The sequence below is a fragment of the Palaemon carinicauda genome, chromosome 40, assembly GCF_036898095.1.
Source record: "Palaemon carinicauda isolate YSFRI2023 chromosome 40, ASM3689809v2, whole genome shotgun sequence".
Lineage (NCBI taxonomy): Eukaryota > Metazoa > Arthropoda > Malacostraca > Decapoda > Palaemonidae > Palaemon > Palaemon carinicauda.
In genome coordinates, this window is record NC_090764.1 from 46,691,288 (window position 1) to 46,709,810 (window position 18,523).

At 45.5% G+C, this 18,523-nt stretch overlaps 2 protein-coding genes across 2 annotated transcripts in view; one reads left to right on the top strand and one right to left on the bottom strand.

Moving 5' to 3' along the window:
* LOC137631754 (HEAT repeat-containing protein 1-like) overlaps window positions 1–18,523 on the bottom strand; it is a 622,900-nt gene that overhangs the window by 302,818 nt on the left and 301,559 nt on the right. The window lies entirely within an intron of this gene.
* Window positions 1–18,523, top strand: part of LOC137631636 (HEAT repeat-containing protein 1-like) — a 122,655-nt gene that overhangs the window by 70,018 nt on the left and 34,114 nt on the right. The window contains exon 15 of the mRNA XM_068363509.1: window positions 6,596–6,762. Coding sequence (XP_068219610.1) covers window positions 6,596–6,762 — 167 coding nt within the window. The remainder of the gene's footprint in view (window positions 1–6,595; window positions 6,763–18,523) is intronic.

Consider the following 18,523-nt stretch of genomic DNA (forward strand, 5'->3'; position numbering starts at 1 on the left):
ATTTCTTTGATAGTCTCGTACTGTTTTCAAAGTTGAACTAACGTTTTGTTTTGTCTCTGCAGTTGTTGACGTTCAGAACGTTCAACTTGCACTCTATCGTTACGATAGAGAAAGAATGTTCACGGTTTCACGTTGCAGTAAGAGTAACCGTGTCTAGCGTTTTGTTCATTCTTTCTTAACTTAATGGTTTTGATCCTATAAAGGAACTTTTCAGTTTTTTCCTTTAACAATATGTTTTAACGATATATATGATTGGACTCTTCTCTCAGGTTCTAAGTCAAGAGAGAGAGAGAGAGAGAGATAGAGACGTAGGGAGAAAGAGGATAAACGTTTCATTCAAGCCTGCCAGGCGTACGAGTAACGTCGTTATCGTTTTTGCTCTTCTCCCTAGTCTCTTTAGGGGAAGAAACTAAACGTTTCTAGAGTGATCTAGTGTTTAGTCTCTTTCCAGCCACTGAATTATCTTTCATTAGATTTTTCTGTTACTTTGTAATTCTGTTTTCGCAATTACTAACTTTTGAGAAAGGATAGAATTGCGTGTTTCAGGTACAAACCACTTAAAGTTTCGAGTTCAGTGAAATAAGTGCAAACAGAAATCAAAGTGATAAGTGATTAGCGCAAAGTATGTCAGTGTTGTGCTTGAGGGTACTTTTGTGCGCGCCAGTCGTCCTCCCAGTCCGGGACCTCTTGCAAGCTCCCAAGCCCAGGGGAGAAGCAATGTCGAAGGGCAGAAGGGTTCAGCAGGCCTTGATCGGCGCACAGAAGTATCCTCGGTGGTTGTGGGCGTGTCTTACCGAGACCGTCACTCCCACCCGCAGACGATTGAGCCCTTATTTTGCTCGTCTGCAGAAGAAATTTAGGGGAGAAAACGCTGGTCTCAGGTCTCAAGACCTTTTAAACGTAAAGTCCAGACCTATGCCAGACGTACGAAGTTAGAGTTCACAGTCATTGGGTTAGCTCTGACTCTCCTCAGTCATCAGTTGAATGCACTCCGCCTAAGAGGAGTAAGGTTCTGCCACAACAGAGCTCGACTGTTAAGGCTTTACCTCAGCCTACTGTAGTTTCTGCCGACCCCAAGTGGACTCTACTACAGTCCATGCAAGCACTGCTTTCGGACTTGATGCGTGAGTGTCGGGCTGAGAGTGTTGCGCCTCCGCCTCCGCCTACACTCCCTCCGCCTATGCTCGCTCCGCCTGATCGCAGTACCACCTGCCAGGCGTACGATGTTGTGGACTCTACTACAGTCCATGCAAGCACAGCTTTCGGACTTGATGCGTGAGTGTCGGGCTGAGAGTGTTGCTCCTCCGCCTCCGCCTACACTCCCTCCGCCTACACTCGCTCCGCCTGATCGCAGTACCACCTGCCAGGCGTACGATGTTGTGGACTCTACTACAGTCCATGCAAGCACAGCTTTCGGACTTGATGCGTGAGTGTCGGGCTGAGAGTGTTGCTCCTCCGCCTCCGCCTACACTCCCTCCGCCTACGCTCGCTCCGCCTGATCGCAGTACCACCTGCCAGGCGTACGATGTTGAGCCACGTGCTGAGTTTGCTGTTCCCAGTGGTGTTCAGCCTCCGCCTTCCTTAAGGCAACCTTTACATGGGATCAGGAGGATTATACCTCTCTTCCTCCGCCTCCACTTGCTGCTCCACCAGTGATGCAACACTCGGTTGAGGTACAACAACCTCTCCCGTCCATGAGTCAGTCTCCTCAGCTCTCGCTGCAGCGAGCTCAACCCTCCACAAGGCAAGCACCACAACACCTTAGCCTTGCGCCTCAGGAGCCTCAGCTTGCGAGACATTCTCCTTGTTCTGCGCAGCCTCTTCCTCATCGCGCTCCGCTCACACCACAGGAACTGGAACTTGCTACTCCGCTTCCGCCAACCGCTCAGCAAGCGCAACCCTTGGGTTCAACCACTCATGCTAGGAGTCAGCCTCCTCCACCCATGCGCCTTCCTTCTGCTTGTCTTTTATTCAGCCTTTGCAGACTGAGCCTCAGGTGTTCCCTCAACAGAGTCTTGAAGAGGAAACCACAACTATTGTTGTTCCAGCTCGTTCTGACTCTGCTGTTCAGCATACCTTACCTCCATTTTCAAACCATGGCAAAAATATGAATCATGAGTTATGAATGTAAGGTAAACATTATGTTGATTTTTAAACCCCATGCAAGCATGCATAAAGCACTCTAGCACTGGTCATGGAATTTCTGAGAAATGTTAAACGCCATGCACACGCTCTGCTTTCCTTACAGCAGGCTCTGCTTACAGCAGGCTCTGCTTACTACATGCTCAGCATACAGCATGCTCTGCATTCAGCATGCTCTGCATACAACATGCTCTGCATACAACATGCTCTGCATACAGCATGCTCTGCATTCAGCATGCTCTGCATACAACATGCTCTACATACAGCATGCTCTGCATACAGCATACTCTGCATACATCATGCTCTGCATACCTTACCGCTTGCTTCTCAGTCACACATCTTGGGTTGTTGCCAACTCACTAGACTGTCAAGCAGTTTCATTACGTTGCCTTCTAGTCTGCTGCTTTTGCACCAGTGAACCCTCACTCAGAGAACTTAGCTTTTCTAGGATAAGGTCCCTGTAGATGAGAAAGTTCTTTTCTCCCTCCTTCTGATATTCCCTTGAGGACTCTGTCATTTGGAGGGAGCCTTTAGCTGCATAACCTCTTATGGACTTTTATTTAAGCATAACATGCTTCCAGGGAAGGTTATGGTTCCACTTCAGTCGCTAATCCCGTCTGTTACCACACCTGCTCCCATAGACCTTGAGCTGTGTTGCATGACATGCAGTCCAAGCTTAGTCCTTGTTAGAGGATTTTTTGTTTACGGAGTCAATGTGTCACGGGGAAGACGTTCAACAACCAACAGAAGTGACTTGTTGTGACGCAGTGCGGCAACCTCAGCAACCCGTTAAGGAGTTGTCTGTACGACCCAGACAGTCTAGACAGATTCGGGTTGTCACTGTACTTCCTCGCTTGCCCATGATTGACAGTCCACAGACTGTGCAGCAGTATCATGATCTTGTGTCCGGCTCCGTCAGACGACTGGCTTTTAAGAGCTCCCACAAGTCGTCGCTGTCTGGAGATTTTCAAATGGACTATGGATCTGACCAAGGAACTGGGCCTCCTGGTCAATTTTGAGGAGTCTCAGCTCGTTCCATCCCAGACCATTGTCTCCTTGGGTATGGATCTTCAGAGTCGAGCTTTTCGGACTTTTCCGTCGGCCCCAAGGATCTTCCAAGCCCTAGAATGCATCCAGAGCATGCTGAGAAGGAACCGATGCTCAGTCAGGTAGTGGATGAGTCTAACAGGGACACTTTCATCGCTGGCCCTGTTCATCGTGTTAGGGAGACTCCACCTCCCCTCCCTTCAGTATCATCTAGCTGCTCACTGGATAAAGGACATGACGCTAGAGACGGTCTCAGTTCCTGTTTCCGAAGAGAGGAGGTCTTCTCTCGCGAGGTGTAAGAACAGCTTTCTTCTCAAGGAAGGCTACCTTTGGCTGTTCAGAAACACGACCGCCGTCTCCTCTCGGACGCATCAGACACGGGCTGGGGTGCGACTTTGGACGGACAAGAATGCTCGGGAACATGGAATCAGGAGCAAAGTACACTTCACATCATTTGCAAGAAGTTGTTGGCGGTTATTCTGGCCTTGATAAACTTCAAGTCCCTCCAGCTTAACAAAGTGGTGGAGGTGGACTCTGACAACACCACAGCCCTGGCTTACATCTTCAAGCAGGGAGGGACTCTTTCTTGGAAGTTGTTCTAGATCGCAAGGGACCTACTCATCTGGTCTTTAGATCGAAAGCTAACTGGTAACGAGGTTCATTCAGGGCGGTATGAATGTCATGGCAGATCACCTCAGACGGAAGGGTCAGGTCATCCCCACAGAGTGGACCCTTCTCAAGAATGTTTGCAACAGACTTTGGGCCCTGTGGGGTCAGCCAACCATAGATCTGTTCACTACCTCGATAACCTAGAGACTCCTGTTGTATTGTTCTCCGATTCCAGACCCAGCAGCAGTTCACGTGGATGCTTTTCTGCTGGATTGGTTCCATCTCGTCCTGTATGCATTCCCGCCGTTCAAGATTGTCAACAGAGTACTTCAGAAGTTCTCCTCTCACTAAGGGACACGGCTGACGTTGGTTGGCTCCGCTCTGGTCCGCGAGAGAATGGTTCTTAGAGGTACTGCAATGGCTGGTCGACATTCCCAGGACTCTTCCTCTAGGAGTGAACCTTCTAAGTCTACCTCACGTAAAGAAGGTACACCCAATCCTCCACGCTCTTCGTCTGACTGCCTTCAGACTTTCGAAAGACTCTCAAGAGCTAGGGGCTTTTCGAAGGAGGCAGCCAGAGCGATTGTCAAAGCAAGGAGAACATCCACTCTCAGAATCTATCAGTCTCAAGGGGAAGTCTTCCGTAGCTGGTACAAGACCAATGCAGTTTCCTCAACCAGTACCACTGTAACCCAGATTGCTGACTTCCTGTTATTTCTAAGGAAAGTAAGATCCCTTTCAGCTCCTACGATCAAGGGTTACAGAAGTATGTTGGCAGCGGTTTTCCGCCACAGAGGCTTGGATCTTTCCACCAACAAAGATCTACAGGACCTCCCTAGGTCTTTTGAGACCTCAAAGGAACGTCGGTTGTCCACTCCAGGCTGGAATCTAGACGTGGTCCTAAGGTTCCTTATGTCATCAAGATTTGAACCTCTCCAATCAGCCTCTTTTTAGGACCTCACATTAAAAACTCTTTTCCTCGTGTGCTTGACAACAGCTAAAAGAGTAAGTGAGATCCACGCCTTCAGCAGGATCATTGTTTTCACATCTGAAACGGCTACATGTTCCTTGCAGCTCGGTTTTTGCTAAACGAGCTTCCTTCACGTCCTTGGCCTAAGTCGTTCGAGATCCCAAGCCTGTCCAACTTGGTGGGGAATGATCTGAAAAGAGTACTTTGCCCAGTTAGAGCTCTTAGGTACTATCTAAAAAGGTCTTAACCTTTACAAGGACAATCAGAAGCCTTATAGTGTGCTATCAAGAAACCTTCTTTTCCAAGTTCTAAGAACTCAGTTTCTTACTATTCAGGCTTCTGATTAGAGAAACACATTCTCGTCTGAAGGAAGAAGACCTTGCTTTGCTGAAGGTTAGGACACATGAAGTGGGAGCTGTGGCTACTTCAGTGGCCTTCAAACAGAACCATTCTCTGCAGAGTGTTATGGATGCAACCTATTGGAGAAGCAAGTCAGTGTTCGCATCATTCTATCTCAAAGATGTCCAGTCTCTTTACGAGTACTGCTACACCCTGGGACCATTCGTAGCAACGAATGCAGTAGTAGGCGAGGGCTCAGCCACTACATTTCCATAATCCCATAACCTTTTAACCTTTCTCTTGAATACTTTTTATGGGTTGTACGGTCGGCTAAGAAGCCTTCCACATCCTTGTTGATTTGGCGGGTGGTCAATTCTTTCTTGAGAAGCGCCGAGGTTAAAGGTTGTGATGAGGTCCTTTAGTATGGGTTGCAGCCCTGTATACTTTAGCACCTTTGAGTTGATTCAGCCTCCCAAGAGGAACGCTGCGCTCAGTAAGGAAGACGATCTTATTAAAGGCAGAGTAACGGTTCAAGTCGACTTCCTTACCAGGTACTTATTATTTCATTGTTATTGTGGATAACTGATTATATGAAATACGGGATACTTAGCTATCCTTTAGTCTTGTACACTGGTTTTTCACCCACCCCCCTGGGTGTGAATCAGCTACATGATTATCGGGTAAGTTTAATATTGAAAAATGTTATTTTTATTAGTAAAATAAATTTTTGAATATACTTACCCGATAATCATGATTTAATCGACCCTCCCTTCCTCCCCATAGAGAACCAGTGGACCGAGGAATAATTGAGGAGGTGTCAACAAGAAGTACTTGAGTACCTGGCCACAGGTGGCGCTGGTAAATACACCCCCTTCTAGTATTGTGATAGCTGGCGTATCCCTCCATAGAATTCTGTCGGGCAACGGAGTTGACAGCTACATGATTATCGGGTAAGTATATTCAAAAATTTATTTTACTAATAAAAATAACATTTTATTCACAAATGCAAGTGCTGTACTTGAGCATGAAATTTGATATAAGGCATTTATCAACTTTTTCAAAAGTAGAGCTGTTATATCCCAAACAATTTTCTTTTCTCTCCTTCATCCTTTAACTTGTTCCTCCGTCTGTGTTATTGTAACAATCTAAAATATTTTTATGCATTTTCCTATTCCAATTATACTTTCACATGAATCTCCTGGACACTAAAAACATGTACTGTAACACCAGCAATCATACCCATTATGGAACACATTCCCAATAAACTGCTCATCAACTCAATCTCTTTGTATCACTTTGTACAGCAACCCTTTCTTGTTCTTCAAATGGAGAAAAGTATTTTTTTCCCATCTTAACAATCTACACTTCGTATAACAATGTCTTTTAGTTAATGTATGTTATTTACTAGTAATTGATCATTGTGTATTTAAATCTAACAGTTTTTGAGCTTCCGGAGGATGAAATAAACAAATCTTTTTCAAATTACAGGGAGATCATGAGAGCATTGTTGCTGTTGAAGCTGTTGTTTGTTCAGCCTTAGCCAAATTGCTTTTGCGCTTGAATGAGTATGATAATATTGCAGTTTTTGCTAACTTGCAGTCCTGGGCCTCAGATGTTATGGATATCAAACCTTCTAGACTCATAACATTTTATAGGTATGTTTTCAGTTATTGACCCATTCTTGTTCATAATTAGATTTTCATGATAATAGTGTAAATGTCTTTTTATTTTGCTGTAGAAAATAGATGGCTTTTATTTCTTTCGTAATTTTTTCATGCTAAATATGACTTTTCATTAAGCTGAGTAGCATGAGTGTCCTTGCATTTAAAGATTCTAAGATGTATGCAAGTGAAAGCCATTGCTTTATAAATTCCTCCCATTATTTGTTTAGTTTTCTATATGGATTTTATCCTGAAGACATACATTTACAAAGTTTGTTTACATTTCCTAGTTACATAAATACTTCCTATATAGTAGGTAATATGCTGCTATTGGTTGCTAATGTTTACTGATTTGCATATGTTCCAGAATTTTTTTGGGCTCAAGCCATGTCGTCCTGATGGAAGTTCCTTAAAGGCAGCTTCCTAGGGTATATTACAACTACGGCGATATTCCCAGAGAATTTACCTTAAGGTACCCAGAATTCTAACTCCTGGAGCGAGTATCCCTAAAAAAGACCTTAGGGATATCGTAAATATCAGTGGACGTATTCTTGACACGCCTCATAGCAATCTATACCCCGATTAGAGTTAACACTTCGTAGGGGTCAAATGGCAAGAAAACGAAAACGAGAAAGAAAAGGGGAGAGCCGTTCGTAAGGCCCTCTCTTCTCCCGTTTCGTAAGCGTGCCCTGCGCCGATTCTGGCGCCATCTGCATTCCTTTTTGCGTAGCTTTACAACTCGGTGTTTTTTCCTGTGTTTCTACCAAAATCTTGGATTTACTCTCATATTATGCTTTCTCCAACTTCTTCTGCTTCGGATAAGTTGAGTACTATTTCTTTTATGTATAAATGTAGGCTCTTGCTTAAAATTAAAGTATTTAAAAGAGTTATCTTTGATACAAGAGCTGTTGCCTGCTGGAGGCGTCATGGACGCTGTCGCTCGCTAGAATAGGATTTATTTGTTAGCAAGAGCGACGTTCCCAGCCCCCTGCGCTTTAATAATTAGCTGCTTAGCTTAATTAGGAATTCTGTTATGATGCGTTAGTAGTGCGTCTGGCGAAAGTTTTGCCTAGGCTGACCAACACTAGTCTTCGTAGCCTAGTTTTTGGTCCTTGTACTTCCTGCATGATATTTAGTCTTCCAAGTGTGATTTTATATTGCTTAAAGCGTTAGGCAACGTTATACATACAGCCCTTTTCGAGTAATTTCCAAGATAGTATTGGAGTGAGTTTCGGTGATTTAGGTAATCGATTCGCTTAGTGCCTAGGCTAGGTTGTCTTAGGTCTTGATAATATTATCTTTTCCCCGTTTGCTCCCTTCTCTTCGGGGAAGGGGCAAACCCTTTCCCTCTGTTTAAGCCTTAGGCTTAACTCTAGTGGTTTGTTTGAATTAATTTTCAAATATAACTATGCTGGAGTAGTACTGTACCTTCCTGCTCCAACTGAATTTGTTCAGAGGGGGACAGTACAGCAGTGTATTAGTCTGAGTCCGTGTTGGTCTAGCGTGGGGCAGAGTCTCCCTTGCTGCCTGACACGGGCATAGGAGGTTTATCCTCCTTGATTCACCTTGAAAGGTTTCGGTAATTATGATCCCTTCGCTCGGTGACCCCTCAGACTTGTCCTCTTTGCTGTTCCGGGTTCGGGATATGTTCCCTTTCCGGAATAGCAATTCCTTCCTTACCTTGGTTTTAGGGAGGCAGCCAGTAGTGCCGGCCTCCCTCCCTGGATCTCTCTGGCTGAGATGAGCTTTCTTAGTTTGGAATGATCCTTAACCAAGGCAAGGTTGGACAGGACCCTCTGTCCTTCCCTTCTATTTCCGTTTCCTTTGTGTCAATCGTCTCACATCCGTACCTAGCATAGGTTGGGATGGGGAGCTGACGTAGTCCCCTGTCGGCCGGCAGAGAGTGCCGACCGGCAGAGGCCCTATCCTTTGAGTGCTGCCCGGTCCTTCCTTGGTCCCTCAACCGCTGCCGTCTGTAGTTTCAGTAAGCAGTGGTTAGGAAGCTTGACTTAGTGTCTCCCCTTCCTCTCGGCACTCTTTCGGGTGTCAGGCGCGGAGGTACATAGCCTCTTAGCCCGGCACCCATTCTGTTGTCTTCTCTTGTGTTGTCCTTGCCGTCTGCCGGCCACGTCGGTAGGGGGGTGTTCGCTAGTTCTCTTGCTGTCGGTCGGCGGTGGTCTTATGCCTTTGCTGGCCGGTCTCCTTGCTCACCTGCCGGCCGCTTTGAGTGGCGGCCGGCAGCCGGGCGCTACCTGGAGTGGATGCCAGCCGGCAGGGTTTACTCACCGCTGCCGGGCCGGCCTGCTACATCACTCGGTTGGCCGGCCACTAAGAGTGATGGCCGGCAGCTGGGTGCCAACCGGGTAGCTATGGACCGGCAACCACTACCGACCGGTTCAGGCATAGGAACTGGAGTTCTCCCCCGTCTGGGTGATCCTAAGTTGCATACTTGAGACCTACCTTTGGAAAAGGGGGTGGGGGTGCTGACCGGCAAGAGCCGGCCGGCACACCACCCTCATGTACTGTATCAGTTCTTCCCTGTTTAGTGTCTTCTACCAGGGGAGAACATGATATAGTAGGTTACAACACTGTCTTTTCTAACTTACTTGTGTTGCCTTGTGCAGTCACTTGGTGTTGCCTTACAGGGATGAAAAGAGAACTCTTTTCATCTTTAGCCAGAATGGTAAAATCTTACCTTAGGTGTGAGCTACACCTAATTTCTCTCGGGAAATATGATCTTTGGTTATTCTAGCAAAGACTAACCATTTGATTTTAATGGCTGGTGGGCTTCCACAGGTGATTGTGGGGGATTCACAAGTATGTGTCTTTTCCTTATTCTTTGTGGTCTTGCACGACCCGTTGTTGTTGGCCTTACAGAAAAGAAAGTGAGCTCTTTCTTGTCTACTATCCGGTATTTTAAAATCATTCCTTAGGGGGGGCTACACCTTCTTCCTTTGGAAATTTTCCATTGGTTAATCTGGCATAGATTAACTATACGATTTTATGATTTGGAAGGCTACAACAATTGGGTGTGCGGGAAATACAAGGATGTGTCTTTCCGTTTTGTTATGCTACTGTGCATATCCAGTGATACGTAGTTCACTTGATACTCATGGAAATTTCTTCTCTTTACAGGAGGACCATCCGTAGTGCGGATGTATTTCTGCAACGTCCGCAGTAGGGCTTCTGCGGACATGGTTCTGAAGGAGGCGTGTGGCATGCGCTGTCTCCACGGATGTTCTCCGGTATTGGGTTCCCCAGGTATGTTTCATATGCACTAACCTATCTATTGAGGTTTTTTCTTTTCACTTCGCTCAAAATCCGTTTTCGTCTCCCCTACAACGGTGGATTCAAGGGATATAGCTAGGGAGAAGCTTCGTACCTGGGTGAGGGGTTTTCAGAAGATTACCTCTGGACCTTATCTTCCAGATAGAAGATGAGGGCTTTCTTTTCCTAGGGCATCAACTGTTACAGTGATTCCCCAACCTCAAGAGGAGGTCCCCTTAATTCAGATCCCGTGGATGCTGAAGTCACGGTCGCCTTGCTTAGCATCCAGTTGGTCGACAGGATGCCAGACGTGTCCGAACGTCTGGAGGAAGACCTCCTGGCAGAAGGCCAGGATGAAGTTCGAGCTCCGGACAAGGTAGCGGAAGAGGCCGAGAGAGGTCGGCTGCTCCGGTTCAGGTCCTTGAACCTGCTCCCTCAACATCATCTGCTCTCGCAGTAGAGCAGGCCCTCCCTCCATTGTTGGCTTGATCCAACAAAGGCAGAGGGAGATGAATGGGAAGGCAGCTGCATTGTAACTGCAGGGGCACATCCGGACTGCTAGGTCCGGTGGAAGGAGGTACCAGCTTCAAAGGAAGAGACAGAGCCGAAGGAGGTCGTAGTGATAGACCATGCTAGGCTCATGCCTTGCTTTCTTCTTCGATGAAAGAGAGGGGCTTCATGAACTCAAAGGTAGCTGTATTTGAGTAAGAGGCTCCCTTCCTTTGTGTCCTCTCCTGCCACAGCCTTCCCCCTTTTTCGCTGAAAGGGTTTGCGGCGGTTTTGAAAACAGTCGAGGCTGGCAAGCCTTTCCCCTCCCTGGTGGAGTGTAAACCCTTGTTGCTGGCCTTTAGAAAGGACGATTTAGTAAGCAAAACAAGGACTGGAAGGACGTCCATCTTACCTTCTCAGTCCAGATGTGGGAGGCGGATTTTGCCGGATGCCGGTTCGGCGAGATCCTCTCTAAGCTGTCTGGTTTTCTTTTGCGGAGAGAACTCTAGACAAAAGAAAGACTGGCTGCCTCTTTGTCTCTTCAGTCCACATTGAGACGATGACAAGTGATCCCAAGGTCCATGAAACGTTCATGGTTGTGATCAAGACTCATCTGGCCACTGTGACGAAGGATCTCTACAGCTCCGTCAGGGCGAAGAGAACCTGTAGGGAATTCGTGTTCGCCCGGGCTACGATGAGGCACGAGCCAAGGAAACTAATCTCCTCCAACAGTTGGGACAAAGACCTTTTCCCTAGTGAGTCGGTCAAAAAGGTTGATAGGGCCGCCACGGACGATAGAAATCTTCTCCGGGAGTGGGGCCTGTCTACCAAGAGAAATTCTTCCCCGGATGGGGTCCCCTTCCTTGGAGGAAGACTAAAAGGATTAGGATACTTTCTCGGCCAGCTAAGTCAAGTAGACATCAGCAGCAACGGCATTTGCTGATGCCCTCAGTGCCCCAGATGGTGGCAAAAACCCCGACCACACTTCAGTGGGTTCCCCAATTCGTGTCGACACAGTCTCCGGCATTCAACCCATCGTTCGAAGGTCAGTCAACTGCCTGTCGAACGAGCCTAGAGGAGCAGCCAGAATTTCGTCTAGGCTCCCCTCAAGGAGAAGGGGTTTCATGGATGGTCGAGGTCAGAGAGGCAAGACCTCAGGACAACAGTCCGAGCGAGATGATATTGGTAGAAGGGAGTCTCCAACGCTTTTGGGATCGGTGGACCTTCGATCCCTGGGTCCACAGCCTACTCAAGAAGGGACTGGGCTGGAGCTGGTACAGCACTCCATCCCCATACCCTCGGCGGTTTTCCGATACTCCACCCCCGTTCTGGAGGAGTTCATTCATGAACTGTTAGAGGAAAAGTGATCCGAAGGGTAAAGTCCATCTAATTCCAAGGGAGGCTGTTTTGTGTTCCCAAGAAAGACTCGAAAAACTCGGAGTCATTCTGGACTTGTCGCCACTTAACAGGTTCATAGCGAACTACAGGTTCAAGATGCTAACAATACAACACATAAGGACCTTACTGCCCAAGAGGGCATTTACCGCCTCCATAGTTTTGTCAGACGCCTATCGGCACGTTCCAATCTATTGTCGATTCCCCTCCTACCTAAGGTTAAGGCTACAACGAAGACTATACGTCTTCAAAGCCATGCCTCTCGGGCTTTAAATAGCCCCAAGGATTTTCACGATGCTTGCGAACGTAGTTCTCAGTCAATTACGCCTAAAGGGAATTCAGGTAGTAGCCTACCTGGATTTTTGGCTGGGGTGGGCAGCACCCAGGACAGAATGCTTGCAAGCTTCCCTGTATGTGATCCATTTCCTAGATTATCTAGGCTTCAAGATCAACAGGAAAAGTCTCAACTTCCTCCATCTCTAAGTTCCGGTGGGTGTGAATCCACTGGGACCTAATGTCACACCGTTTTCTCCGTCATGGCGGAGAAAAGAAAGGAGATAGCTGGTTCTGTCAAGAGACTTCTAGATTCCGTATGGATATCAGATGCGAACTGGAGAGTGTACTGGGGTCTCTCCAGTTTACTTCGGTGACAGACCCGGTGCTAAGAGCACAGCTAAAGGATGCAACCGGAGATTGGAGTAGTTATGCATCAGATGCGCGAAGAGATCTGAGAAGACCAGTTCCGCTTCGTCGAAATACTCTTCTCAGGCCTTGGTCCCAAGCCAGACTCCTTAGGAAGTCGGTTCTTCTTCATCCACCTCCCCCGTCGGTGACGAGTCACCCAGACGCCTCGAAGGAGGGATGGGGAGTTCGCTCTCATCAGAAAAAGGCCCAGGGGTCTTGGTCCAGTCTATTCAAGACCTCTCACAGTCATTTTCGAGAGACTATGACAGTCCTTCTTTCCTTAAAGAAAGTCTCCCCGCATCGCTCGATCCACATTAGGTTGGTGCTGGACAGCGGGGGAGTTGTGAGATGCTTGAATCAACAAGGATCAAGGTCGCCACCTCTCAACCAGGTGATGTTGGCCATCTTCCGATTTGGGGGAAGAAGAAATGGTACCTGTCAGCAGTTCACCTTTAACGAGTCCGCAATGTGACAGCGGACGCTCTATCCAGGTTCACACCGATAGAGTCGGAATGGTCCCTAGACGCAGGACCATTCTCCTTCATTCTGAGTCAAGTCCCAGAACTGCGGCTAGACCTCTTTGCAACGAAAGACAACAAGAAGTTGCCCCTGTATGTGTCCCCGTACGAGGACCCCTTGGCGGAAGCAGTGGACGCGATGTCCCTCGACTGGAACAGATGGTTCAGGATTTATCTGTTCCCTCCTTACAACCTTCTGTTGAGGGTCCTCAACAAACTGAGATCATTTAAGGGAGTAGCGGCAGTAGTGGCCCACAAATGACCGAACAGTGTGGGGTTCCCTCTGGCATTGGAACTACGATCGGAGTTTCGTCCGCTACCAGATCCAGTTCTGACCCAGTGAGTCCAGAAGTCAATTGTCTGCGCTTCATCACAGAAAACCCGGACCCAGCAGCTCATGATTTCTTTCCTTAACAGGTGAGAAAGTGTTTCGGGATTTCGAAAGCCAGCACGGACTTCCTAGAGGATTATAAGTGCAAACCTTTTATAAGGCAATATGAGTCATCTTGGAGAGAATGGGTAGCCCTTGTCAGACGAAGATTCCGCAGGAGATCACGACGGACTTCTGCTTGTCTTTCTTCATCCATCTCCATGGTTATGGATCGGTAACTAACACGATTTTATCATGTAGGCCTGCTTTGACAAGACCCATTCTATATGCCTTCCAGGTCGACCTCGCTAACGAGATCTTTTATAAAAGTTCCGAAAGCCTGCGCTAGGCTCAGACCTTTAGCACCTCCAAAGCCCAATTCATGGTCTTTAGAAAAGTTCTTCATGTTGCTTCACTGTTGAACAATAAGGAGTGTGCGTTAAAGGATTTGACCCATAAGTTATCCTCCTTTTTGCACTCGCGTCCGGGGCCAGGGTTAGTGAGATCATACCCCTCTCGAGAGAGGAAGGTCGTGTTCAGTCCCTGGATGGGTGAACTGAACCTATTTCCGGATCCTACGTTTCTCACCAAGAACGAGTTACCCACCATCAGGTGGGGTCCCTGAAGAATCTGCCTCTGAAAGAAGATGCATCTCTATGTCCAGTAGAATGCCTAAAGGTCTATCTTCGTAGAACTTCAGACTTCAAGGATGGCCATCTGGCCAGGGGAGAAACGTCAGGCTCAAAAATTTATTACTGAAATAACTCAGGGCGAAAATCACATATCTTATTCACAGAGCGGATCCTGACTGTTCACCCACAGGTCACGATCCGAGGAAAGTTGCTTCTTCCTTAAACTTCTTTAGTTGTAGGGATTTTGGACATCTTCGTTCGTACACTGGCTGGAAGTCTCCCAGAGTGTTCTTTCGTCACTATGCGAAGCAAGTGCAGCAACTAAGAGGTTCTGTGGTGGCAGTGGGTTGCGTCGTTAGCCCTGCTGTTTAACTCTGCGAGGAACAGTAACTTAATTGGGACAATTAATTCCAGGGTGAGTATGTAGTCACATGTTGTACTACATACTATGTGAGGGTACTGGGTGACCCACGTTGACTGTTCCACTTTCAAAGGTGAACCCAGCATAAGTGCAAACATGCGTGCCGAGCGTTTCTAACGCTAATGTGACTGATTAGTAAAACAGACTTTTGACTTTGATACTTTGGTATCTTAAAAGTGGCTCCAATGTTTTTTCTTTCAGACAAACAAGTTGCTGTTTACTATCATACTTATGCTTAAAGTTTTAGTTATCCTCCTCTTATATATAGATATATATATATATATATATATATATATGAGTGTGGTTAACCTGTTTGTTTATTGTCTGTCAATAAACTGGTTCTTGAGAACCTTGCGTCTCCTTCACCTGTGAGCATTCATTCTATGTATATTTACCCGGGGATAATTCTAATAGAATGTTCCCTTATGCAAGCTAATATTGCATTGGTTTATGCTTCCCCTTAGCTGGAGGACTCCATCCCATAAAGGGATGGTGGCGGATTTACGAGTTTCCTCCTAAGCGGATATGAACCTTTGTCCAATACGTGTTTTGAGCGGAGGACTGGTCGATATTTCATATTGACACAGTGATTCATTTCGAACTTCGCTTTACCCAGTATGGGGTGAGACCACTATACTCGCTTGCCTGGGGTTCATACTTAGATATATGTACTCTTCGAGACTTTCCCAGAGTCTAGTAAGACTCTTCCCTGTTGGGGGCAGGAAGCTCTATCATGGTTTATGATTAGTTGAAAAGATGTATGACGGTAACATCTTAGGTCTCTAGGTCGCGTCGACTGGGGGAAATATTTCTGAGGAGTACGGCACATTTTGAGAATCCACAGATACAGTAATGCTCTGGTATACTTCCATCAGGACGACATGGCTTGAGCCCAAAAAACGGATTTTGAGCGAAGCGAAAAATCTATTTTTGGGTAAGATGGCCATGTCGTCCTGATGGACCCGCCCTTCCCTTTCAATGAAAGGGCCGTAGGACCCCTCCCTACATACAGTATCTGTAGCACCTCGTGTTTCGCTACAAGGAATGCAGATGGCGCCAGAATCGGCGCAGGGCACGCTTACGAAACGGGAGAAGAGAGGGCCTTACGAACGGCTCTCCCCTTTTCTTTCTCGTTTTCGTTTTCTTGCCATTTGACCCCTACGAAGTGTTAACTCTATTCGGGGTATAGATTGCTATGAGGCGTGTCAAGAATACGTCCACTGATATTTACGATATCCCTAAGGTCTTTTTTAGGGATACTCGCTCCAGGAGTTAGAATTCTGGGTACCTTAAGGTAAATTCTCTGGGAATATCGCCGTAGTTGTAATATACCCTAGGAAGCTGCCTTTAAGGAACTTCCATCAGGACGACATGGCCATCTTACCCAAAAATAGATTTTTCACTTCGCTCAAAATCCGTTTATTATGATTATTACTGGCAAAGCTACAACCTTAGTTTGAAAAGTAAGATGCTTTAAGCCCAAGGGATCCAACAGGGAAAAATAACCCAGTGAGGAAAAGAAACAAGGAAATAAATAAACTACAAGAGAACTAATGAAAAATTAAAATGAAATATTCATGGACAGTAACAATAATGAAAAGATCTCTCATTTATAAACTATAAAAACTTAGAATAAAAAAGGAAGAGAAGTAAAAAAAAATAGGGCGCCAGAGTGTACCCTCAAGCAAGAGAACTCTACCCCGAGAGAGTAGAAGACCGTGATATAGAGGCTATGGCACTACGCAAGAATAGAGAACAATGGTTTGATTTTGGAGTATCCTTTTCCTAGAAGAGCTGTCTACCATAGCTAAAGAGTCTCAATAAGATAAAATAGTTTGTCCGAGTGTACCCTCAAGCAAGAGAACTCTACCCCAAGACAGTAGTAGGCCATGGTACAGAGGCTGTGGCACTGCTGAAAACTAGAGAACAATGGTTTGAATTTGGAGTATCCATCTAGAAGAGTTGTCTACCATAGCTAAAGAGTCTCTTCTACACTTACCAAGAGGAAAGTAGCCACTGAACAATTACAGTACAGTAGTTAGCCCCTTCAGCAAAGAAGAATTGTTTGATAATCTCAGTGTTGTCAGGTGTATGAGGACAGAAAAGAATGTGGAAAAAATAGGCCTGTCTATTTGATGTATGTGTAGGTAAAGGAAAAATTAGCAATAACCAGAGAGGAATCCAATGTACAGTAGTACTGGTACTGTATGGCCAGTCAAAGGACCCAATAGTTCTCTAGCGGTAGTATCTCAGCGGGTGGCTATTGCCCTGGCCAACCCACTACCATTACATTCATGTTACATATTTGTTATAGAAATGAGAAAGTAAATTTGTCCCCACATTCTATACATCCATTCATTCATGGATGTGAAAATCTTAAGCAGCTAGTACACTACTCCTAGAACTGGTGTTATAAACAATGGTAAAATATTTGAGCCAATTGGGAAAATAGAACATGATATTACAACAATAAAACTTCATTATCTGTAAAAATATTAAATGAGATATCCAGTATTTTTAAATATTAAACTTAGCCGGTGAATATATAATAGCTGACGTCTCCGACGGCTCGACAGATTCCAAAAACTCGCGAGCGATCGCCGTGAAGGTTGCGGGTGTGACCACCAGCGCCGACTATCGGCCAGATACCGCATATACTTGTCAATTTCCCCAGTTCTTCTCTGTCGGTCTTGTCGACAAGTTGGTTCCGCTCGCTTTATGACCTCGAGTTTTCGACCGAATTGGTGAAGTACTTGGTTTTGGTTTTATTGCTTTCGCCGTGTTGGATTATTCAATACTATCTTCAAAAGAAATGCTTTTGAAAGGAGAGGAAAAGTTTTTGCCCTTGCTTTTTTAATCTCGCTCTGGTTTTTCCATAGAGAAAAGATGGCCGACCCTTCCCTCAGTGTACGGAAGTGTGTTAAAGGCTTTTAGTAATTATTTTATCACTTTATAAATTATTGTTGATATTTATAGATTTACCTCTATATATTTTATATCTCACCCGCCTTTATTAGGCCTCTTCGATTAGCTTTCCATTTATACTAAACATCAAAATAAATTTTATGTTTTTGTTTATATGCGGCCTTTACCTATTCTATGTAGGCGGTCCTAACTTGGAAAACGAAGTTAAACAACGTTGAGCCCATTCAACTTTTATTTTTGTTTAGATTAAAACAGTTGCTCTGTAAGAGTGATGAGATGAATATTTTTAGAAATATTTTAAGAAATTTTATTCTTTGAATAGTCTTCGTGCTGTTTTTCAAAGATGAACTAACGATTGGTTTATTTATGCTACGCAGTTTGCGTTCTATCGTTACGATAGAGAAAGAGAGAATCACGGTTTCACTTTGCAGAAAGAGTAAATCGATTTTGACGTTTTGTTCATTCTTCTTTCAAACTGAAGTTTTTAGATACTAATTTAAAGGAACATGTTAAATTTCAATTTCTGAGTCCTTTCACTTTTTTCCTTTAGTCAAATAACCTGTTATTGACGAAGGGTGAGTGGGCCATTCTCTTGTGAGTGACAAGAGACAGGGAGAGAGAGAGAGAGAAAGAGAGAACGATCCGATCTTTGTTCTCGTCCCAAGTCTCTGTACAAGGAGTTTGGGAGCGAGTAACGTTGTTCTCGCTTCAGTTTTTTACTCTCGTCCCAAGTGTACGGGGAGAGAGGATAAAACGTTTTAGTTTTTATTCTCGTCCCAAGGCACTGTACGGTGAGAGATTGAAAACGTAGTCCTTAGTGAACTAGTGTTTAGTCTCATTCACAGTTACTGATCTTTTTAACTTTATATATTTCCGTTTTATTCGATATATATGCATATGTTTATTGATTTTTGCATGTGTGTTTCATTTTGTACTAATGTGCTTACATTATACGACTCATTTCGCAATTCTAACCTTTTGATTTAAGGGAGAATTGCGTGCTTTAGGTAGAAATCAGTTTTATTCATGTCTAATGTGAAATTATTAAAAAATG